General features: G+C 34.8%; 4 protein-coding genes and 2 non-coding genes across 6 annotated transcripts; 4 read left to right on the forward strand and 2 right to left on the reverse strand.

Moving 5' to 3' along the window:
* LOC117907708 (BTB/POZ domain-containing protein At1g21780) lies at positions 1-2,789 on the forward strand. The gene is made up of 4 exons (XM_034821349.1): positions 1-251; positions 403-548; positions 1,681-1,796; positions 2,011-2,789. The coding sequence occupies exons 1-4, from the start codon at positions 139-141 to the stop codon at positions 2,614-2,616; spliced, it is 981 nt and encodes a 326-aa protein (XP_034677240.1). The 5' UTR covers positions 1-138; the 3' UTR covers positions 2,617-2,789.
* Positions 2,790-4,764: 1,975 nt separating this feature from the next.
* On the forward strand, positions 4,765-5,295 carry LOC117907272. Its single transcript, XM_034820759.1, has one exon. It carries the CDS (start codon positions 4,876-4,878, stop codon positions 5,182-5,184), a length of 309 nt encoding a protein of 102 aa, XP_034676650.1. The 5' UTR covers positions 4,765-4,875; the 3' UTR covers positions 5,185-5,295.
* A 65-nt stretch (positions 5,296-5,360) lies between these two features.
* LOC117907271 (chlorophyllide a oxygenase, chloroplastic) lies at positions 5,361-8,987 on the reverse strand. Its single transcript, XM_034820758.1, has 9 exons — positions 8,862-8,987; positions 8,130-8,366; positions 7,853-7,957; positions 7,364-7,645; positions 7,034-7,181; positions 6,711-6,895; positions 6,502-6,614; positions 6,126-6,420; positions 5,361-5,976 (listed from the first exon to the last, which is right to left on the reverse strand). Exons 1-9 carry the CDS (start codon positions 8,937-8,939, stop codon positions 5,806-5,808), a joined length of 1,614 nt encoding a protein of 537 aa, XP_034676649.1. The 5' UTR covers positions 8,940-8,987; the 3' UTR covers positions 5,361-5,805.
* Positions 8,988-9,402: 415 nt separating this feature from the next.
* Positions 9,403-19,127, forward strand: LOC117905924 (TLC domain-containing protein 2). Its single transcript, XM_034818803.1, has 3 exons — positions 9,403-9,758; positions 17,670-17,947; positions 18,658-19,127. Exons 1-3 carry the CDS (start codon positions 9,512-9,514, stop codon positions 18,955-18,957), a joined length of 825 nt encoding a protein of 274 aa, XP_034674694.1. The 5' UTR covers positions 9,403-9,511; the 3' UTR covers positions 18,958-19,127.
* Positions 19,128-19,206: 79 nt separating this feature from the next.
* TRNAQ-UUG lies at positions 19,207-19,278 on the reverse strand. The gene has a single exon. It is a non-coding gene; the product is annotated as a tRNA-Gln (tRNA).
* A 1,624-nt stretch (positions 19,279-20,902) lies between these two features.
* TRNAM-CAU lies at positions 20,903-20,987 on the forward strand. The gene is given in 2 exon segments: positions 20,903-20,940; positions 20,952-20,987. It is a non-coding gene; the product is annotated as a tRNA-Met (tRNA).
* The last annotated feature ends 1,638 nt before the right edge of the window (positions 20,988-22,625 follow it).

Consider the following 22,625-nt stretch of genomic DNA (forward strand, 5'->3'; position numbering starts at 1 on the left):
TGCATTTGTGCATTGCTTTTGGTTTGCCCGACTTTTCCCCTTCGAAAAATGCATCGTCTGAAAGCTTGAGACCAGAGTCCACTTCTCGCTGTAAGGCGCGGATTGCAGAGACGAGAGAGAGAGAGGGAGGAGGTGGAGATGGGGGATTCAAAGGTGGAGACAATCTCGAGACTAGCTCAGTGGAGGATCGACAACTTTGGACCCTGTTCCTTCAAAAAGTCCGATCCATTCAAGGTCGGAATCTGGAACTGGTACAACTTTCTCTGACTCAGCTCTCTGTGTGATCACTTATGGTGTATTTTGATAGTTGTATGTGTTGTTTTGGTTTTTGAAACGATGGGTTTGTGTTGGTTTCTGGGTTGGATTGAGCTTGATTTGTCTGTGTCCTGATTGGAATCTCAGGCACTTATCTATTGAGAAGAATAGGTATATGTATATTCGTCTATTTCCGGAGCCCTCCAGAGCTTCAAAAGAACAGCCTCCTATAGCTAGATTCGTTCTCCGCGTCTCCAATTCCGCCGCCTCCAGGAGGCCGTACATCTCCCCTAGTATGCACTTCCGTTACTATTGATTCTTCTCTCTTCTATGTATATAGTTTCTTGACGATGATAAACTTCTATTGTGCTTATTTATTAAATCGTGGGTTGCGTGGATTTTTTCCTTTACTGGCAATTGGAATTTTCTTGAATGGTTTGGGATTTTGGTGCTGAAATTTAAATTATGTTTGATTCTATCTTAAAGTTCACTGAACAAAATACTGGGATTTGTGTGGGCAAAACTGAATCAAAAGACACAGATGATAATAATTAATAAGCCACAGGGGATGGAAGACCAGACGAAGGGGAGTATGATCTACTTGGATTCACAAATCCATGTGTTAAAGCAGTGTGCAACTTCTCCCTAAGGAAATATGTATTGCAAAATTACATTGATTCTCAATTAAGAGTGAAAGCAAGGATAGGGAACAAGACTGATTCCTTAATCAGAATATTAAAAACAACCAAATGTAAGAATCACTGTCCTTCACATTTAAAAAAAACGGTATCACAAGTCCACATACTTGGCAAGTTTTCGTGATCGACTTGTATGTTCTGGGAAGATTAGTGTTACAATTGGAATTTTGTTGCTTTTAAGATATATTTGTACAAGTATGACTGTATTAGAACAAAGGGAAATAAGATCAGGTGGGATATGTGCTGGACTTTTTACGAAAACAGTTGGAATATGTGCTTGATTTACGCATTTGGAAAGAGTGGAATAGAAGATGTTTGAGGATGAGGAAAGTCTGAAGGTAATGGTGAAAAATACCTTTATCGGTACTTTGTTGGTCTGGCATCTCTTTGGATTCTGATGCTGGTTTCTTTGGTAAGGAGTTGCTGTTTCTTTTGCTTCTTGCTCTTGTGAGCCTTTAGCATGCTGGTAAATGCATCTTGTATACTTGAGTTGTATCCACATTTTTCTAGATGCTTTTGGATAAATTTTTATTTGGCTACTAAAATAATGTGCTTGACTTGTTAGCATTCACGAACACAAAATTATGAAACCCTTGTTCTTATCTACTTGGCAGAATCATGCAAAAAAATTTATCCCATCATTTTGCAGATTATTGATAATTATTTTCTGATTTTACATGCTACCACATAAGGATATTCATTAATTTTCTATTGCTTCATGCTGCAGTTCATGAGAGACTGCTTCGGACCAGTGATGACTTTGTCTGGCCTGTCGATTCCACCTTTCATGGCCGCTTCGTCATTGATGTCGAGTTTCTGGACTTGAAGATATGCCCATTGAATGTGAGTTCCTTTGTACTCTCCCGCAGCCAAGAACCTCTTTTAACAGTAAAATGTTGTGATTAACAAATGCAAATTGAATGATGTTTCCTTTAATTTTCCCTCTTCTTTAACTCATTTAAAGGAATAAAATTAATAGGAAGATGCTTCCTCTGAAATATATAGTAGAGAAGGTCACATATCACTGAAGTCCAAGTGGCTTTGTGCTAAAACTCAGGGTGGGGAAGCCAGCTCAATATGGCCCAGTGATGGAGTGATGCAATCTCTAGCAGCTCAAAGCACTCTTCGGTGCCTCTCTCGCATGCTTAATGAGGCAATCCATGCCGATGTCACCATTAACACTGCTGATGGCACTCTAAGAGCTCACAAGGCAATTTTATCAGCAAGTTCCCCTGTGTTCCAAAGCATGTTCCTTCACAACCTCAAGGAGAAGTCGTCCTCTACAATCGACATAGAAGACTTGTCTCTGGAATCTTGCACGGCTCTACTTAGTTACTTGTATGGCAACATAAAACAAGAGGATTTCTGGAAGCACCGGCTGGCACTGCTGGGAGCGGCAAACAAGTATGACATTACAGACCTAAAAGATGCCTGTGAGGAAAGCCTATTGGAAGACATCAACTCAGGAAATGTCCTGGAGAGGCTGCAGGAAGCATGGCTTTACCAGCTTAACAAGCTCAAAAAAGGATGCTTGATGTACTTACTCGATTTTGGTAAGATATATGATGTTAGAGAGGAAATGAATAACTTCTTCAGGCAGGCTGACAGGGAACTGATGCTGGAAATGTTTCAGGAGGTGCTTACAGTTTGGAAACCAGCTTAAAAATTGTTACCCACAGTGTCTTCTCTATCACAAACTGTCTAATGGTGGTTATTGTATATATGCATATAATAAGGATGCTTAGCTTTGGTTTAATGATCTTGCAAGGTTGAACGTGGATGAGAGTAGTCCTAAGAATCTATAATATCTATTGAGGGATGTTATTTTCTATGTAATCATCCTATTTAAACATCAATTGGTTGGGTATTTTGATGTTGAAATACAATTTATGAGACTAAGACCGTTTGATCATGTTTTTTTAAACTTTTTTTTTTTAAAAAAAAACTGTTTATAAGTTAAAGAATACAAAATAATTTTCTAATGTTTTATAAAAATAAGTGGGTTTTACAAGTTGGTTTTAAAAACATTTAAAAAAAAAAACCTGTTTGGATAAGTTGTTTTTAGTAATAATTCTTTTATTTTGATATTGTAAAAATATTATAAATTCAATTTATATAATATAAATTTAATTTAATTTGAGTTTTATTAAAAATCAAAATAGTTCTGTAATTATGAATAAATTAAAAAATAAATAGTCTTTAGTAAAACATGAATAATAATATTATAATAAAATTATAAATTAATTTTTTTTAAATAAAAATATACTATTTTGGTATATATTAGAAACATCGTTTTTTTTTTTTTTTTTTTTTGTTAAAAATGAATAATAATAATTTTTAACAATGTTTTATTTAAAATAAATAATGAATAATGAGGAATATAATATTGTAGAATGTTTTGATTTAATCTACAACTAATTAGATTCATCTTTTGAATTTAAAATTATTCTTAAAAATTTTAAATTTTATTAAATAATTTAAATTATTAATTATATCTTAATTTATAATTTATTTATCTAAATTCAAAAAATATAATTGTGTGTAGCAGAGAAATAGTAAAGTTATGATTCATAATATATTAGTTTTGATGTATTATTTTTTAATGATTAGATCTATTTTTTCAATTTCAAATTATTTTTAAAAATTGTTAAATCTATTCATAAATTCAATACAAAGTATCACTTGATTGAAATTTACTTTTATAGTGAGAAAATTTATAAAAATATAATTATGTACATAAAAATAATAATAAAGCCATTATGAAACAATTTTTATCTATAAATTTTTTGTATTAATAAGTTTATTATTTGAGTTTTTAATTATTTTCAAAAACTGCTAAATTTGATAATGAATTCAACACATTAAGTCTTATTTAATTTAAAGCTTATTTACCCAATAAAAAAATAGAAAACAATTATTCTATTTTTGTTCATAAATTTCTGATATTTATTGAATTATTATTTAAATTTTAAGTTATATTTAAAAATTATTAAACTCTATAATGAATTTAATGCATTAAATTTTGCTTAAAGCTTATTTGATTAATAAAAAAAATTGTAAATATATATATAATCGAGACATTTAAAATAAATTTTAGTTTATGACTTTTTAATATTATTGAGACCATGACTTTTTAGTATTAATTAAATTGATTTTTGAGTTTGAAATTATTTTTGAAGATTAATAAATGTTATGTATTAAGTATAGTTTGATTTAAAATTTATTTGTTTAATGAAAAATCTAAAGAAGTTAAATTCTTTTTATAAAAATATATATAATTTAAAGGAATATCATATTTGAAGATTTTTAATATTGGTATTAAATCGTGGAGAGAGAAATGGAATAATGTCATGTTCAATTTTATTTATTTTTATGATTTTTTTTAAATTTATTTAAAAAAAAAGGGTGAAAACAACTTTTATTATTTTTTAAAAAATATTATCTTTTTCATTTATAAAAAAAAAATTGTTTCTAAAAAATAATCAACAAACAATGTTAGAAATTTTTAAAAACAAATTCTTTCTAAAATTAAAAAACAAAAAATTATCGAGAAATATTTTCATGTCGATCTTGTAATCTTTTATTTGTGGGTTTCTATGTAAATTTCGAGCTGAGGGGGAAGGAACTGATGAATCCATTTTAGTATTTCTTATGATCCGTCTGGTTGACAGTTCTAGAAATCATTTCATAATTAAATTAAAACACAAAAGGGAAGACGTGCTAGAAAGTAGAAATATCCGTGGCAAAGAAATGGAGATAAAACCTAGAAATGAAAGCCTGACGGCTGACGGTGCGCGGCCTTCTTTCGTGGGCCGACCGCCTGGTCTGGGCCCAAATCACCAGAGAATCCCGGAACACTCCAGAAAAACCAATTTTCCTTGAATAGCAGGGGAAGAGGGAGAGGCGAAGCTAAAGGGAAAAAATGTTCTTCTTCTTCGTGGGAGGATTAGAACAACAGGTCCGGCAAGTACTGAAGAGCAGTGCCGGAAAATGTATAAACTGCGGGTCTAGAGCCGATCTGGTGGACTACGAAAAGGTCCTCAAACTCTTCTTCGTGCCCGTATGGCGGTGGCCTGGAAAAGAGCCTCTCATGCACTGCCCCGATTGCTTCCTCTTCTTCCCCCCTCCTACTCGTACAGGGCCACTCCTCGATGTTTTCCGCTGCGCTTCTTGCGGTCGGCCTGTTGAATCTAACTTCAGATTCTGCCCTTTCTGTGGCTCGGCTCTCTAATTCTCTTATTTTCTCTCCTACTTTCCTTCCTAGTGTTTGTTTGCTGTATTTGGACCGTTTTGCTGTTTAATAATATCAATTAATAAAACACTTATCTTTTCTTGTGCTTCATATTGAATGACACTCTGACTAACTGGGCAAATAGCGGTTGTTATGTACATCTGACAGAGATGGAATTACGAGCAATTGAGAATGATGAATTTTCATTTATAAAATGAGGACAGAGTGATGCTATTATACAGTGACACTGGCTCAGAGATCAATGATACTTATTTTGGCTGGAAAGCAATCTTTATGATTCCATTGTTCTCCAAACAAGTACCAAAAGATGAAAAAAAAAAAAAAAAAATGGATTTGATACTGTACACGAAACAAAAATGAAGGTAGTGTACAGAATCAATTTATTTTACAGGGGCTTTGTCTTGTAGGAACCATCTATTTTCTGCCTCATATTAATTCACAGTTGCCGTTGGGGGTCGCACTGGAAGGATGTTCTTGGTGGGCACCAAACTGCAGAATATATTCAAAGGAGTTATAGTTGATGGTCTGCAGAGTTGGGTACTTGGGGGTTGGTTCTGAAGGAGCAGTAATTGAAGTTAGAATATGTAGCTGAAGCTGCATTTATGTTGATTCAGTGAAGGGTAATCGCTTAGCTCCTCGTTCCACAGCGTCTCTCCATAGCCTGTACCTCACTCCAAGCTTGTCATATGATACTGGGCAGTTCCACACATTTGCCCCCATCAACATCCGGTCTTGTTGTCCAACTACAAGCCGTAGATCCTCATTCAACACCTGAAAAAAATCACACGTCAAGAAATTGTGCAGATAGAGGGTGGATCGCATATGGCATTTAACCAGAGTAATGCAGATACAAGAACAGAGCGCCTTAAACTTCATGCTACTATGTCATCTTGAGGAAATTAGTGGGAAGGAGATTTTACCTTTTCTGCAAAATATCTCCAGAGATATTGCATGAAAGGGATGTGCTGAAGCACAGGAGCAAAGTCCAGTGACATTCTGTACAGTAACCTTGTCTTGTCTCTTGATGAAGGTAAGCAGACATGGAGTTGATGAAGATGTGTCGCGCACTGCTTGGTGCTCTGTCCCTCCAATTTCCCGGGTTTTGAGATACCAATGGTTGACAGCACCATACAAGGTGGTCGAAATTCCATATCTATGGGGTAGGGATCCCAGTATCCTTGGAGTCCAGATGCAGGTGTCAAGAATTTTACCAAGCTGAGAATTCAGATAATACAAAACTTAAGCTGAATGGGCCCTCCAAAATATCCATGAAATGTAATATTGACAGGAACAAACCTAGGCACGCTCCATCCTTTGGCAAAGGTGGATGTATGAGTGAAAGGGGCATGTGCAAGATCCAAAAGGTTATCCAGAAGAAGCCCATGTTCCACTGGAAGTTCCATGACAATCTGCAATTCCCAAAAAATAATGATAGAAATGAGGAGACCAATAATGCCTTTTAAGTATTCAAACAACAGAAAGATCTGAATGCATTGATAACATACCTCAGCATGGATTTTAAATCCTGGTGGAGGTTGTAAAGAAGGAAGGGTGGCTGTTGGAGGATCACTGCCAGGCCAAATCCAGATCATTCCCTCTTGCTCTAAACACGGCAATGATTTTATTTTTACATTAAGCAATCGTGTTGACGGCATTTTCTCGCATTTCCCATCTGTTGAGTACTCCCACCCTGAAGTTCATCCATCACAAAAATTTCCACATGAGCAAACAAATATTTTTTACTTTATGCATTACTAATTGATGTTGTCAGCTGTTCTTATTAGCAAAACAGGTAAACTTTTGCATATTTCCTTCCCCTCTTACTAACCATGGTAAGGACATTGGATACGACCCTCATTTACTGATCCAAGATGAAGAGGACATGCTCTATGGGCGCAGGTGTTACGGACACATCCGGGTTTCCCATCTTTCCCACGAAAGACAACCCACGGTTCCTCAAAGCAATCAATTGGAATCTGAAACAGAAAAAGGTAAAAACTGTTACAAGGAAAACTCACAGATTATCACAAGGCCAGATAAGCTATAAATGTTTGCCTCCTCTCTTATTGCTACTTAGACATTGTTGACTAGCCACAATGTGGAAAATCTGTATTTAATCACTAAATATGAGCCTTAGATGTTTGGAAAACTGGCTTACCATGGTATCATCCTTCAGGTCTGTGGAGAAAGCAACAGGGTACCAGAAATTCTTCAGACGAGGATGGTAAGGTTGAACAGGACCTGAAACATTCAAACTTTTCTGGGGAAGCTTTCTCTTTACCATATCAAGAGATGCTGTGGAAGTACTAGGAGAAGTTGAAGTTGAAGTTTGATTTGAATCTGCTGTATTTCTGTCTTGTAATAGCCTATCATTAACCAATTCTTCCATGTAAGCCAACTTATCTAAAGCAGTGCCAACCCTTGCTTCAGATATATGAACCTGTTATTCAGAGTCACAAGGAACAAAAAAAAAAGGGCCATGAGATTGCAGTTTCAAAGCATGTATATAACCAATTGGAACTGGAAAATCCAGATTTAGTGTGACTATGTAGGCACTCATTGATAAGAATATGATGGATCAGTGAGATGCTTCTTGATTTATCTAAGTCACAGCATTTGCATCAAAGCAACCAAAACTTTTCCAGACCTGTCTGTGAGCTTGTGCTAGCTCTTCTTGCAGCCCTGCAAGCTCCTTCTTCAATGTGCCAATGGACTTGTATTCACGGGCCAAAGGATTTAGAACTTCCACAACCTACGGCCACATCATTCAATTCAGAATTCCCCAATAAATTCAAAAAATTTCAATGTATAAAACAAAAAATCAGACTCAATGTTTATATTTATAGAACTACAAACAAAAAATCAAAGGGAAGACAGACATTAGAAAATCAAATTAAAATGGAGGATAGAAAACAAGAGGGGACCTTTTCATGGAGGAGCATGATTGTAAGCAGATCTTGCCGAGCCCGCCAATCACAGTACTGAATATCAAATCTAGCTACTTCAAGAGCTTGATTTACATCCAAGAACTTCCCTTTGGATTGTGGGAATTTAGACCTTGGATCCTCCACATCAAAGATTGTGCCCCATGTGCTCTTCCTCTCCACTGACCCACTTTCCTCTCCAAATACAGCAAACACCCGAAGCCCTCGTCTTACACCCTGAAACCTCGCACCACCCATCATGATATAAGCAACAAATCTGATAACCCTAACTCAAATTTCTTCAAGATTTATCATGCGCCAAAGCAAAGTTATCAGGATAACAAATCAAAGTTCATATCATCTGGGGTTAAATTCCACAATCCACCCGAAAATTCAACTGCCCATATAATTTATCAAACAAACAAGAAAACATAGCTTTTGGGTTCTTATTGATTCATTTCTTCCCCTCTTTTGGGTCTGAATACATATTACAACAATCCAACTAAACTATATTGTTCTCTACACTGATTGGGTATCCAGAAAATCAATATTAGCCTGAGTTTCACTTTCTTGCTTGGACTGCAAGCTCTACCGGTGAGTACCACAACCAAACCTACAACTCAACTCACCAGTCAACCACTTCAACCACACTTTCCTCTACATTTAGCAAGTACCCAGATCAATTTATCCAAGAAACACCTTAAAAAATATTCAAAAGAGACAGAAACATACCTTTTTGGTGTTGATCTTAGAAGTTGGGCATAGAGATAATGGAAGAGAGAGGGCAGCAGCAGTAGCCACAATGGTCATGGCTGGCGTTTGAAGGTGGCCAATAGGGGTAAGAGAAAAAAAAAACTGGTTATAATTTAGAGAGAGAAATATAATAGCGATGGCTCCAGCGTCGGGAGATTTTGATGATAAGAGGTTGGTATTGAGCGCGATCTCGGGTGGCCTGCCAGGATATGACACGTGGAAGAGCGTGGACTAGAATGTTGCCCACGTGGCACACACTCCAACCACATGGTCTGCTTCTTCTGAAAGTGTATCCTCCGTTTTTGGGGTCCCCATATCCTGCCACGTCGGATCCCCTAGATTTCATTCTCAATCCTCTGGTGTAAAATGTTGGATTTCTTATAATAAAATATTTGATAATTTTATTATAATAATAATAATTTATTAAAATTGAGACTTATTATTAAAATATTATTTAATTTTTTTACGAAAATTAGATTTTACTTTTCTCATCAACTCACCTACCCAGAAAAGGAAAAAGTAAAGTGAAGAGGACTGTGGCAAAAGCGTTGAATTAATTGCTACTGTTACTGTGGGTCGCAGGACAAGAGGGGCGAAGAGGTAGAGGAGAGCGAGAGAAGAGAAGACTCATGGCAAGAGCACCTCAAGGCCAAAACAAAGCTCCAGGAGCTTTCTTCTTGGCGACTCTGCTGCTATGGATGATCTCTGTGTTGTTCGAGATTGTGTTTAACAAGAGAAGGGAGCTACTCTCTGTTGTTGGTGGCTTTTGTTTCTATCAATTTGCCAACTGGGTCATCCGCTCGTGGGTCTCCAAGGACCCTCTCCTGGTCAATACTTGCGTTTCCCTCCTCCACTCCTCCATCACCTCCGCTTCAGGTCAGCTCCCCGGATTTTCTTTTGCTGCTTTTTCCTGGAATTGGGTGCTTGTTATTTTATCATTTTCTGAATGTTTTGTGGTGCTTATTTGGCGTTTAGTCTTCTGGGTTTTCTTTGGGTCTATGGATAGAATTGTGTGTGTGGCATTGCTTTTCCGATGCTTGGCCCCAATGTGGGGTTAAGCATGTTTTCTACTCTCTTTTTTTCTTCTGGTTTCTTTGGATTTTTAATTCTTTTGTCAATTATGCGCGTTGATCTAGGTATTGTTTGATTAATAATGGAAGCAAGAGAAGGTGAAAGGGAGGCTAATCAAATGTTAATTTCCGCGTTCTGTTTCATCCTGAGAATTGGAAAGGATTTGCTAGAATTGGGTTTTTTTCCCAACTGAATGAGAAGGCTTGTCTCAAATTCAAAACCCCCATCCATGAGAATTAAATGAGAAGTGATTGTAATTCAGGGCACTCATGAAAATGATATTAAGTTATGTCTCATCTTAGCCTAGACTGCCTAGTTATGATATGTAAATGTGATATGGGCTTGTTGAAGGTGATAGTTGGCACCATGGGAATATTCTGCTTGTCGATGGCTGATCTAGATATGCACGAATCATCTCACATACATCTACTTTTTCATTGGGTAAAATCTGTTAAAATAACTTGTTGGAAAGTCTCCCAACTTCCTAATTAGTATAGATTCTTTTTGTAAAGAATATTGTATGGAAATTCCTTTTAGAATAAGGAAGGTTAGTTGGAATATCTTTATAAATATTCTAGGTCATAAGGAGAAAAAGTTATGAGATGTAATGGGCTTGTAAAGACTACGAGGTGGATAAGGATGTGAGGAAGAATGGAGATATCCGGTGGAGCGAGAGACTCGTTGTAATATTCTTTTCTCTTTGATATTCTCTATGGTATAGTGGAATGATTCTCTCTCATCCGTGGATGTTGACGTGGTTAGCCGAACCACGTTAAAACCTTGTGTACCGTGTGTGTGATTGTTTTATCTGTGTTATTAAACTAACATGTTTGCATTAAATCTTCTGCTAACACAACATAACTAAAGTTTGTTAACGTCAATTCCTTGAGTGAACTAATAAAAGATAGAGAACTCCCCAATCATCATGATCCATCCCCTAGTGCTAGAAGGAAGGAAATTCACATTATTGGAATCCTCTCTCATGGGTTAAAAGTTACTTTCCATAAGTCCATCTTGCCCGAGTGGAAAGCCACTTACCATAACTAGGCTAAGGCGATATTTTAAGACACAATCAACACTACATCTTACTAGCATATTGACGAAGTCCTCAACTCTATTCTTTATAATATATAGCACCAATATTGTAATTACAAGACATGGCTTTGTTCAGTTGAGAATCTGATGAACTAATGATTCAGCTAATGACATTAATATGGTCAATTGACCGATTGCCAACATAACAAAAGGCTTAAGTTGGGATACCCTCAGAAAGAATATAAACAGCTGATAATCATTGGTTTTCTTTGTCGGTCACCTACTGCTGTAGCTGAAAAACCTCCTTTATGCATCTAAAATCAATTGGCATTTGATAAGAATATGCAAAGTCAAGTAAACTATAATTTGAATGACTCATCCAAAGAGCTAATAATATTAAATCTAATCATTTTTTATGGCAAGCCTGCTCTAAGAGTTAGTTAAGTGTGTCGAACCTTTTATGATGAACCTGCTAAGAGCCATTTGGGTGACTCATTCCCTCAAGGCTAATGTAATAGTTATTTGGGTGACTCATCTTTTGAGCTTAAGTGTGACATTATTATATTTCAACAATTATTTATCGTGCTCTTGTAACTTGAACATACGATGTATAACTTTGATACTAATTATTAGTATCTAACAGAAGTAGATAAAACCTTTTATGACATTCTATATCATATCTTGCTTCAAGAGTTATTATTTGGATGACTCATCCCAACCTTAAAAGCAACATTATTTTTTTTTATAGGTAAATAAGAGTTTGTATTAGTAATGCCTAGAAGCGCGAAAAAAGTACACACGAAGTATACAAACAATGCCTAAGAGTTAGGCAAAAAGAAAGACAAAAACCTTTCACCTGATTAGACAAAAGCCACTTTATAAAATCAATCATGGACAAAGAATGATCCTCTAAATACACTCTACCCCAATTCACAAAAGTGCACCAAAAAAAAAGTTTTAAACCTTGGTAGGATCGTTATGTGTCATTGAACACTCTCTCATTGCTTTCCTTCCATAAGGTCCACATTAAACAAAGGGGGGCAACCCTCCAAGCCTTTTCCTTTCTCTTACTCACAAAAGCACCATGCCAACTAATCAAAATTCCTTTTGATTGAGGAGTGCAGGACCCACTGCACATCAAATAAAGAGAAAAGCAAGCTCCATAGCATTGTAGCCTTTTTACAAAATAAGATCAAGTGGTCACTGGTTTCCTCTTCCACTTTACACAAGTAACACCTATTCGGCATATTTCAGCTCTTTCTTTTGAGCTAATCAATGGTCAAGATTTTGTTCCAAGATGCTTCCTTAGCAAAAAAACTTACCCTCATTGGAGCCCAAGACCTCCAAATAATATTCCAAGGAAAAGGGTTACTAGAAGCTCTTGTGAAGGAGCTGATCTAACAGAAAAAAGAGTCGTTCTTGCTATTCTTCCAGCTAAAGACATCTTCCACATCTCTATGCAAAACCAAAGGATGCAATTTCCAGAATAAGCCCTCCACTTATTCCATTTCTCAATCATTAAACTAAGGGACCACCATCCTACAAAAAGTCTCTTTGAATCTTTTCAAATCTTGTACACACCTTCCGTGGAATGACAAAGAGAGACAAAAAGTAAATTAGAAGACTTGAAAGAGTATTTTTTATCAAAGTAAGTCTTTCCCCCTTAGAAGGACAAACGTTTTCTAAATCTCTCTTTCACCACGTCCCACACCCTTGATGATTTGAAAAGGGCACTGATTGGAGCCAAAATATGTGCTCTAATGGCACATATTCTATATGATTTGTGCACCAAAGGACATTCAAGTCACCCAACTTAACCTAAATCAATGCTAAGGCCCTAGCCATGAGTTCAATTTGTACTTTGAAGACTTATCTCAGGTTCAAGGGAAGAAAATGGTGTAAGTTGAATCACTTTAGATTTTGAAAGATCAAGAAAGGGCTAAATGAGGAAATAAGTGAGTCAAGGCTCATGGATCGTAAGCAAAGGCAAGACGAGGATATCATGAGTTTGGAAGATGAGAAATGACCATTATGTAGTAAGAAAGAAGGCAAGAAAACATGGCAAATGAGGCATGAAGCAAGATTCAGCTGCATGGAAATTTAGAACTCAAAAATCTGATGACATTATATACTCTGATTTTGAGGACAAATTTAGAGCACTTTCTAGAGTCCATTATATACATACTATATATCGTTTCGAAGCTCGGGAAGTCAGGAGTCCAACGCTTCAAACAGTGTGCAAATCGGAGCTAAAATGAAGAAGTTATGGCCATTTGAAGATAATTGCACCAATCTGGAGGGTTATTTCGAAATTCAACTTATGATTTCGAAATCCACTTCGAAATGACACCAATTTCGAATTCACCCACTGCCACTTTGATGTTCTGCCTCCTCTACCTGGGGAATTGCTTCTAGAGCACTCCATCCGCCCTAAGTGGACCCCACACGATTAGAAATCACCATTTTATTATTTTTTAATCATTTTTAGGAAATTATTTTGTAATAAATGGCCAATGAGAGTGTGCCACATGTTAGGTAATTGATGATATTATATAAACTCTCTCAATTCTAGGTTTTAGAGATCTTGGATTTTTTTTTCTGGAGAGTTTGACATTGAAGGTGGAAGAAGACGAGAATTTTGGTTTGTTTTCTTTTTTTTCTTTATTAAATATATTGTTTTTAGTTTCTTTTGATTCAAATTATGGATTTTTACCCTATTATGGATTGTGAATGTGACATCACCCCCATGAGAGGCTAAGAGCCAACTTGGGGCTTGAAGCATGAAAACCTAAGGGATAGGAAACTTATAGGGACAATGGGTAAATTATTATAACAATGAGATTAATTATTGGTTGGGTGACAATTTATCATTTTTTTATTCTATCCTTGTGAGTTCCTTTAGGGAATGATACGATAGGTTATTACTTGATACTAGTAATTCTTGGTACTTCTTGATCATTAGTTGTCCTTGTCTTCTCTACCGTTATTTGCCCCTAAACAAAGCTATAAGGAGTAGGAAGGGTTAAAAAGTCAAATCTTAAATTGGTAATCAATCTCATTCATTTGATGGTTTTAAGGATCTATTTTAAAAAGGAAAAATTAGGTTTCAGATGCAATTTTGAGTTATAGAACTCAACTTGATCGCGAGCGGCCAAGGATCCCAAAACCCTAAGATCATATTACTTAAAAGACCATTGTTTTCTCTAATTTCTATACCCTAGGTTGGATTGTGGAAAACCCCAAACTTGAATCAATTGAATTTAAAATCAATATTAATTTATTTTATTAATTTAATTTCTTTTACTTAGTTTCACATTATTCACATATTGTTTTTCACTTTAGGATTTAAACAAAAACAATTCATTTATTTTAGTATTGACAATTTTCATAAGCCAGTCCTTGAGGACGATACCCGGAATACTACAAAAGCCATAGTGACTCTTTCTCTAGTTTTTCTTGATCAAAGTTACTACGTAAAAAGGTTAAGTATTTTGGTACAATAGAGAATTTCGGTCAGGCACCCAAGGGAAGACCCAAATAAGAAGTAGGAAGCTTCCCAACTCTATACCCTATCACCAAAACAATATTCTCCAAAGAATCAATCCTTCCTATAGGGATAGCCTCACTTTTATCCTTGTTTACTTTTAAACTAGAAATCGCCTTGAACCATAAAAACACCTAACTCAATTATCCTAGTTGCTCACTATTGGCCTCGCAAAATAATAGTGTGTCGTCAGCAAACAAAAGATGGAGTAGATCCTTTCCTACTCCACTACTACTTCCCACCTTAAACCTCTCAATGAAACCCCCACTTCTGGCTCTGAACAATAGTTGGCTGAGAGCCTCCATGACTAATATGAAGAGATAAGAAGATAATGGATCGCCTTGTCTCAAACCCCTAGTGCTGCGAAAAAAGCCTGAAAGGGTTCCATTAATTAAAACTGAGAAATTAGCTGTGGAGATGCACCACTTAATCCAATTAATTCACCTTTGCCCAAACCCCATCTCGGACATAACTGACAGAAGGCAATCCTAATTGACACGATCAAACACCTTCTCGATGTCCAATTTCAAAAGGAAACTAAAGAAATTATCTTTCAACTTGGAGTCTACAACCTCATTTGCAATGAGCTCAGCATCCAGAATCTGCCTATCTTGAATGAAGGCATGCTGGAACTCTGAAACCACCTTCCTCATAACTAGTTTCAGCCTATTTGCCAAGACTTTGGCGAGCAACTTGTAAAGGCTCCCAACCAAACTGATCAACTTGAAATCTTTCAACTCTTCTGCACCTCCCTTTTTTGGGATCAGAACGAGAAAAATGGAGTTTAGACTCCTCTGAAAAGTGCCAAGGCGGAAAAAGTCACCAAAAAAGGCCATAATATCGTCTTTGGTAAATTCCTAGGAAAATTGCCAAAATGTCATGGTGAAGCCATCTGGACAAGGCACTTTATTGCCGGAAAGGCTGTACAAGGCTTCGAAAACTTTTTCTTCTGAGAAAGGCACCTCTAAACTTCTAGACCTTTCTGTCCCCAGAACATGAAATTGTTAATCCCAATTTGCGGTCTCCAATCCACATTTTCCAATAACAAAGTCCAATAAGCCCTACACATCCCAGACTTGATATCTTCCTCATCAATGAGAGTGACTCCATTAATTTTCACCTTGGATAAAAAATTCCTTTTTGCCCTGACATTGGCCATCTTATGAAAAAAACTGGTATTCTTGTCTCCCTCCTTTAACCGGATTTCCCTAGATTTTTGTCTCCAAGAAGTTTCTTCCATTGAAACACAATTCTTGTACTCCTCCAAATCCCCCATTCGAGCCTCTGCTTCCTCAAAGACAAGGGATTAACTCTATCCTTGGAATCCCATAATTGAATTCGAGAGAGGACTTCTAATTTTCTAACAGAGACATTACCAAAAACTTCTTTATTCCATCTTTTTAGATCCCTTTTAAGAGACTTCAACTTCTCAGCAAGGCAGTGGCTGTTAGACCCTGCAACCAAGTACACAGTCCACCACTCTCTTACTAGCTCTTTGAGCCCATCTAGCAAAAGCCACATATTCTAAAAGGGGAAAAGAGTCTTGCCTTCTAGCGAAATGGGGCAATGATCAGAGACAATTCTAGGGAGACAAAAATGATTTTAAATGGTAGTTTTTAAGAATATTTAGTTCACCAAATGAAAGTAATTAATATTAAAAGATATTTTGTAATAAATTTTAAAGGGATTTGAATCATGGAATATTTGTTTTGTGTGCTCTTATCTTGAAACATCAGGCTTTGTTCTTATTCAAGAAAACCTTCTCACCTTCAATATACTTTATTTCTAATCAAACATAATTCAATTCAAAATAATTTGATGTTAAGGGGTCTCTCATTCGTCTGATTTAAAATATTTTACTTCTCATCATAACATATAAAAAAAAACATTAAGTTATTGAAAGATTAGGCTAAATTGGTCCTAATGAATAAAATTTCAAATATTATTCTCATCATAACATATGAAAAAAAGCCCTCCTTATCCTCCGCATGTTCAGATAGATGACATATTATTTTAGATTTACAAAAACCATAGTGATACCGACTACCACTTTGTTTTTCACTTGGTCACATGTTGCCTCTTCCATATTCTCTTCATCCCTTCAGTTTACACATGTTATTATTATCATTCTGTGATAGGATTTTGATTTCACTGAACAAATACTCAATGGTTTTGCAACCTCTTGTGAAAATTTGAGTGGTGCAGATCGACAATTTGAACCATGTGACCTTTTTTCCCTACACCGCTTTATCTAGGACCACATCTTCTCAGAGATCATAAGTGGCCAATAACACATCTATTTTGAAGGACTTCACTTGTATGGACATGTTTATATCCATATTAATCAAGGTTTAAAACCCAGTCTTGTTGTCGCTTGAGGTCTATGAATTTTGTATGTGAAAATGGTTATCTTCCTTCAGTTAACTTGTGTTCATTGTTCTATCATGGATACTGATACTGAGTACGTGATACTGAAGAAGAGGATTTTTTTTTTTCCCTTCTATCAGACCAATCTTGTTTGGATATACTGTGGTTCCTCATGGTACCTGTTGATTCACACACTTTTTGGATAGTTATAATATTACCTCTTACCTAGGCTGTTTCTTTGATCATTGATTCATCACTGTCAACCTTGGTAAGTTAGGTTTCAGGAAATTATTGCTCCATTTGTGAGCTTAGATGAACATTTGGACATATGCTAAATGGCTTAGACAAGGCAAACTTGACAAGATTCTTGACCTAGGAATGATTGAAATGGACTCATTTGACAACAGAAGTAATAGAAAATACTTTGCAGAGAGTCAGGCTTCGTTCATTTATTTTCCGATCCAACTGCCATTGGATCTTCCTGTGAAAATTTGCAGTATGACTAATAAACTAACGGTTGAAGTAATGGATGCTAGTTTCTAAGAAACCAACCTTCTTGCAAACCATTACCTATCATTTTTTTCTTAAATAGAGAAGCGAAAATATGGAACTCTTTTTTTTTGGTGGGATCACCTGTTAATTGCCATGTGCATCTTTAAAATCTGTTGTAAAATTCATCCTTGCTGGAGAAAGTTTCTCCATTTTGTGTACAGTTTCAGGATCCCTGTTTCCTGTTCCTGTAATTACAACTTGTGCTACTTCCTGTGCAGTGATTTTTATTTTGGTCAATGAGTTGATAAGGGCGGGTTCCAATGGGATGTTTGAGCACTCAAAGCTGGTTGGGAACACTTGGCCCTGGGCATACCCAGCTCTGTGCTTTTCATGTGGCTACTTTGCGTACGATCAGTGGGATATGCTGCATTACCGATTGTACAGTGGTTGGATCCCTTCCATCCTAGTGCATCATCTGTTGCTACTTGTTTGCTTTACACTTGCATTATATCGGAATGTCACCATCAACTATCTTATTCTTACTCTCATTTGTGAGGTAAGCCTCTATAACTATCTTTCTCTATGTAACTATTTCTAATTCCTCTTTTCTGTTTGAATGTTCCCTTTTTTTCTCTTCTACTTTTTATTTTTACCTATTGAATTATTTAAGTACAATCCATAAAATTGCTGAGACGGTGGAGGCAATTTGGCCCCTTCATCTACATCCTTTAAAGCTTTTAAAGTTTGTGGGTATCATGCCCATTCATATATACTTGGCATTTCAATACTCGAGGGAATTAGACTTTTAAACCTTTGAACTAGAGTGGAAGGCCAGATGCTGTGTAGTGGCTTTATAGTCTGCTGTTCAGTTCTTTAATTATGAAATACAAGGATTTGAATTGGATTCGAGGGTCCTAATCTAAACTGAAATGAAATACCAGATCAACACTGTTAAATTTATGCTGATGTAAACAATGCCTGTTTTGTTTCAACAGAAACCAAAATTTTGCATTGATTCTATTTATGCTATGTTATTCAATGCTTTCATAACAGAGACTAAGGAACTATGAATAGCCAATCTATTACTAGAAAGCAGCCTCACAATTCTTATAAATTTTTTCATTGTAGAGTTTATTATGAACATGTTTAGTTAAGAACCCAACTTGCCCTTTAAGGTTGTTGTCTTGTTGACTATCTTAAGCACTTATGTAACTATGCCTCTGCTAATTTTTTATGTTAATGATGAAAATTCTTCTGATGATACAGCTGCATTCTATCTTTTTGCACACGAGGAAAGTGAGACGGATGGCTGGTATTCGTGATGCAAAAAGCAAGGCAGTGAAGGCAGAATGGGTCCTCAGCTGGATCACCTTCATTGTAGCAAGGTTTGCCCCACACATTCTCATTACAATCAAGCTTATCAGAGATTCTCCAATGTTCGAAAAGGGTGTGGAGTTGCCTCTAGCATTGTTTGGGATGGGAGGGATGAATTTGCTCAACACTTTCCTGGGTATTGATCTCTTCAGAGCTTACAGGAGAGAGAAGAGTTCTCAACATCATGAATGATAAAGTTCTTTTGTATCTTAACTTTCATCATTTGTTGTTATTGATTTTGCATAGGAAGTGAATGATTAGCTTACATTTTTGTCATGTCAGCTGTAAATGACAACACCATTTGTTTGTCTCGATTTCTACATGAAATATAGCAAAAAAATTGTCTGAATTTCAATATGAAATGGAGCAAATCTCCCATTCATAGTGAGTTAGTGTATGAAAGCAGAGGACTAAAAGTAAAAAATCTCAAAAACAGAAGTAAGGTCCTACCGGGAGTCGAACCCAGGTCGCTGGATTCAAAGTCCAGAGTGCTAACCACTACACCATAGAACCTTGTTGATGCTATGTTATATTGTTTATGATATTGTTTTTAATTAATCAAAGTGCCAAAAAAGTTTAAAAATCGTTTTTTGCGTGCTGTTTTGACAATGTATGTTCATGGACGGGATGCCAGAAGTTTAAAAATCCTTTTGGAGGGTGTTTCAGAATATTTTCCTTTTCCTGATATTTTCGTCTTCAACTTTGAGTCATACTTCATTAAAAGATTGTCTTTTAACATTTATTGGTATATTAAGTAGGTATCCCATATCCCGTTTATTTCTATCTATTTTTTTTTTTTGTAAAAAATAAACATGTATGATGACTTTGCCCTACCTTGTCCCGTTTAGTTTTTTGTTTTTAAATATTTCATTTTGGTTACTTTTAAAATTTTAAATTATATTAAAAATAAAAATAATTTATGAATAAATAAGTATTATAAATGTTTATAGTTTATTTTTATAAAAAGTTAAATTTTATATTTTATAATATGCTAAAAGGATTGAAAATTGGAAAAAAAAATGTATCAATTAAAATATATTTTTATTTAGTATTATATATAATTAGGGTGAGACAACTCGAAGAAAGTCACACCTGATCTCATCTAAAGTTTCAAAATTTCTTAAACTTGCCTCAAAACTTTTTTTACTTAAAAAATTCGATCATATTATCATCCTTAAACTCACCTCATACAAATAAATTTTATATGTTTTTACTTAGAATATTTATATTTGTAAAAACAAATATGTTGTAAAATGGGATTATATGAATTTGATTTTGACAATTTTATTTAAACTTTTAGAATACTTACAAACTCTCGAGTAATAAATTTATATTAACATTACGTGAATTTGATTTTGATTATTTCATCTAAAATCGATTGATATCAAATGAGAATATGCAAAGTCAAGTAAACCATCATTGAAATGATTCATTCAAATAGCTAATAAGATTATATCATATTGTTCCATGGTAAGCATGTTCTAAAAGTTATCTAAGACACATCAAACTTTTTATGATGAAAAATTATTGTTTGTTCGTTTGTTTATCATAATTGAAACGTCATCTTAAGCTCAATTTAAGATTACTATTTGTTTTGTTGTTTCTCTTAATTGGGACATCATTATAGGTTCTATTTAAGTTTATTCATTTGTTCATTTGATTTGTCATTGTTGAGATGTCATCTTAAATTATTATATTTTAATAATTGTTTTTCATACTCTTATAATTTGAACATAAATATACAACTTTGATACTAATTATTAGTATCTGTAGAGGTAGATAAATTTTTTTATGATATTTTATATCATATCTTACTTCAAGAGTTATTATTTTGATGACACGTCTTATGCTCTCAACTTTAAAAGCAACATTTAGACACTCAATCAACCATCATTCTGATATATTTAATCGAAAAGTTTTAAGAAATTTTTATTCATAAAGTCGAGTTGTTGTTAAAAGTCCTTAACTTAATCTAAATTAAAATATTTTACATGTCACCCTTACGTATGGAAGCCATTAAATCATTGAAAGATTAGGCTAAATTGGACCCAATGAATAAAATTTCAAATATTAGTCGGAGTGTGTTTCCATCTTATTTTGTACTTTGTTACTCTAATGTTAGGACCAGTGACAACATGGGGTGGTGGCGCAGTTGGCTAGCGCGTAGGTCTCATAGCTTCCGAGTAATCCTGAGGTCGAGAGTTCGAGCCTCTCTCACCCCATCTTTTTCATTTACACAATCAGTCACATCTCCGGAAACTTTAATAAAATTTAATTTTAGTAAGAAACAATTTATTTGAGCTCCAAAAAGGCTTTCAATACATGGTAAAACAAATATTTATAAATACTGTCATTAATTTTTTTTATTTAAAAAATTATTCCAAATGTATATTTAGTGGTTTTTTTTAATAAAAAAATCATATATATTTAAAATATTTATTATTTATATAAACAGTGAAAAAAAAAATCTGAGGGAATGAAAAGATTGGGTGGGTATGGTAGAAAAGGACCCATGAAGTGGGAGGCACATGTACCATACTTTTGACTTTAAATATCAATCACTCCTCTGACACAACTCTATGCAATATGTTGCATTTTGCAAAGGGAAATTGCAATCGACCCACATCTAATAATTGCTCGTGCACCATTCTTATGGTGGGCCCCCACATTTTAGGGAAACATATTTAACAGAATTTTCAAAAATATAAAATTATTTTTTAAAATTCCTTTATTATTGTTTTTGAAAAGAATTTAAATCGCATAGCATCACGTGTTAACAATTAAGCATGTATTTAATAGCAACATTCAACCGGTTACCTTGATTCATGCTTTAGGAAGTCATTTCTTCTCCATTTGATATCCAATAATCTGCTTTCCGGGTGCGTGATGGTCCGAGAATGAGGGATCAATGAGCTCTTCCCTTGTCTCCCAAAATTCAGTCCAAAATGGAGCGTGTGAGTGTGTTTGCCGGGAGTGCTCTCCAAAGAGAAGAAATGATACACTTCTAAAAATGCAAACACATCTCTATATATATATATATATTTCACATTACACACTTTAGTTAGACGACTTGACTTAATTGGTCAATTAAGTGAATTAGGGTAAACCCATAAAAAAATCAAGTAACAATATGTATCCAGTCCCATTATGGACCACAATACAAAAATAAATTAACACTGATATATGATATTATCAAATTGATTATATAAGTTCACACATAAAAATTCCAACAGTTTTTTTATAGATAATTTTTAAAAATAAAATAAAATAAAAAATAATTTTTAGAGAATAAATAGAATTGTTTTTACCAGTTAAAAAAAAACAAGTTTTAAAAAATATAGTGAATGGAAGAATTTGTTTTCAAAACATATATTAATTTTCTAGAACAAAGTTAAAGGTTTTTAATTTCTTTTTATATGTATTACTGATTAACAATTGAAAATATGGAAACTGTTTTGAGAATTTCTGTGTTGTATATAAATATAAAGTATTTTTATAAAAAACAATTAAAAAAATTTCCTTTTCATAGTTAAATTTACAAAGAAATTTTTTATTCTAGGAAATAATTTACAATAACATAAAAAAAAAGGAAAAAAAAAAAGGGCATGTTACCGCCGAGGATTACTTGGTGTGAGCAAATGGGTACCCTATGAATTGGCTAGGGTCCCTTGTTTCCACTTTCCATACAAAACGTTTGTTCTACGTTTGCCTCCTAAAATCCCACTTTTACTTGGCTTTCTTCATAATTCACAGCCTCACATGGGTACAATGGTCGATGAAAAAAAAAAAAAAAAACAGAAGTCTGACATTGAAATTGGTGATTGGTAAAAAGGAAAATTCTGAAAAATGGTAAATCAGTG

The sequence above is a fragment of the Vitis riparia genome, chromosome 18 (genome assembly GCF_004353265.1).
Source record: "Vitis riparia cultivar Riparia Gloire de Montpellier isolate 1030 chromosome 18, EGFV_Vit.rip_1.0, whole genome shotgun sequence".
In the NCBI taxonomy this organism is placed as follows: Eukaryota; Viridiplantae; Streptophyta; class Magnoliopsida; order Vitales; family Vitaceae; genus Vitis; species Vitis riparia.

Coding starts and splice junctions, on each gene's coding strand:
- LOC117907708 (XM_034821349.1), top strand. CDS start 139: ATGGGGGATTCAAAGGTGGAGACAATCTCGAGACTAGCTCAGTGGAGG. Junction 549..1,680: donor GAGGCCGTACATCTCCCCTA/GTATGCACTTCC, acceptor TTCATGCTGCAG/TTCATGAGAGACTGCTTCGG. Junction 1,797..2,010: donor TGAAGATATGCCCATTGAAT/GTGAGTTCCTTT, acceptor GCTAAAACTCAG/GGTGGGGAAGCCAGCTCAAT.
- LOC117907272 (XM_034820759.1), top strand. CDS start 4,876: ATGTTCTTCTTCTTCGTGGGAGGATTAGAACAACAGGTCCGGCAAGTA.
- LOC117907271 (XM_034820758.1), bottom strand. CDS start 8,939: ATGACCATTGTGGCTACTGCTGCTGCCCTCTCTCTTCCATTATCTCTA. Junction 8,367..8,861: donor CTAAGATCAACACCAAAAAG/GTATGTTTCTGT, acceptor GCGAGGTTTCAG/GGTGTAAGACGAGGGCTTCG. Junction 7,646..7,852: donor TAGCACAAGCTCACAGACAG/GTCTGGAAAAGT, acceptor TCTGAATAACAG/GTTCATATATCTGAAGCAAG.
- LOC117905924 (XM_034818803.1), top strand. CDS start 9,512: ATGGCAAGAGCACCTCAAGGCCAAAACAAAGCTCCAGGAGCTTTCTTC. Junction 9,759..17,669: donor CTCCATCACCTCCGCTTCAG/GTCAGCTCCCCG, acceptor CTTCCTGTGCAG/TGATTTTTATTTTGGTCAAT. Junction 17,948..18,657: donor TTCTTACTCTCATTTGTGAG/GTAAGCCTCTAT, acceptor CTGATGATACAG/CTGCATTCTATCTTTTTGCA.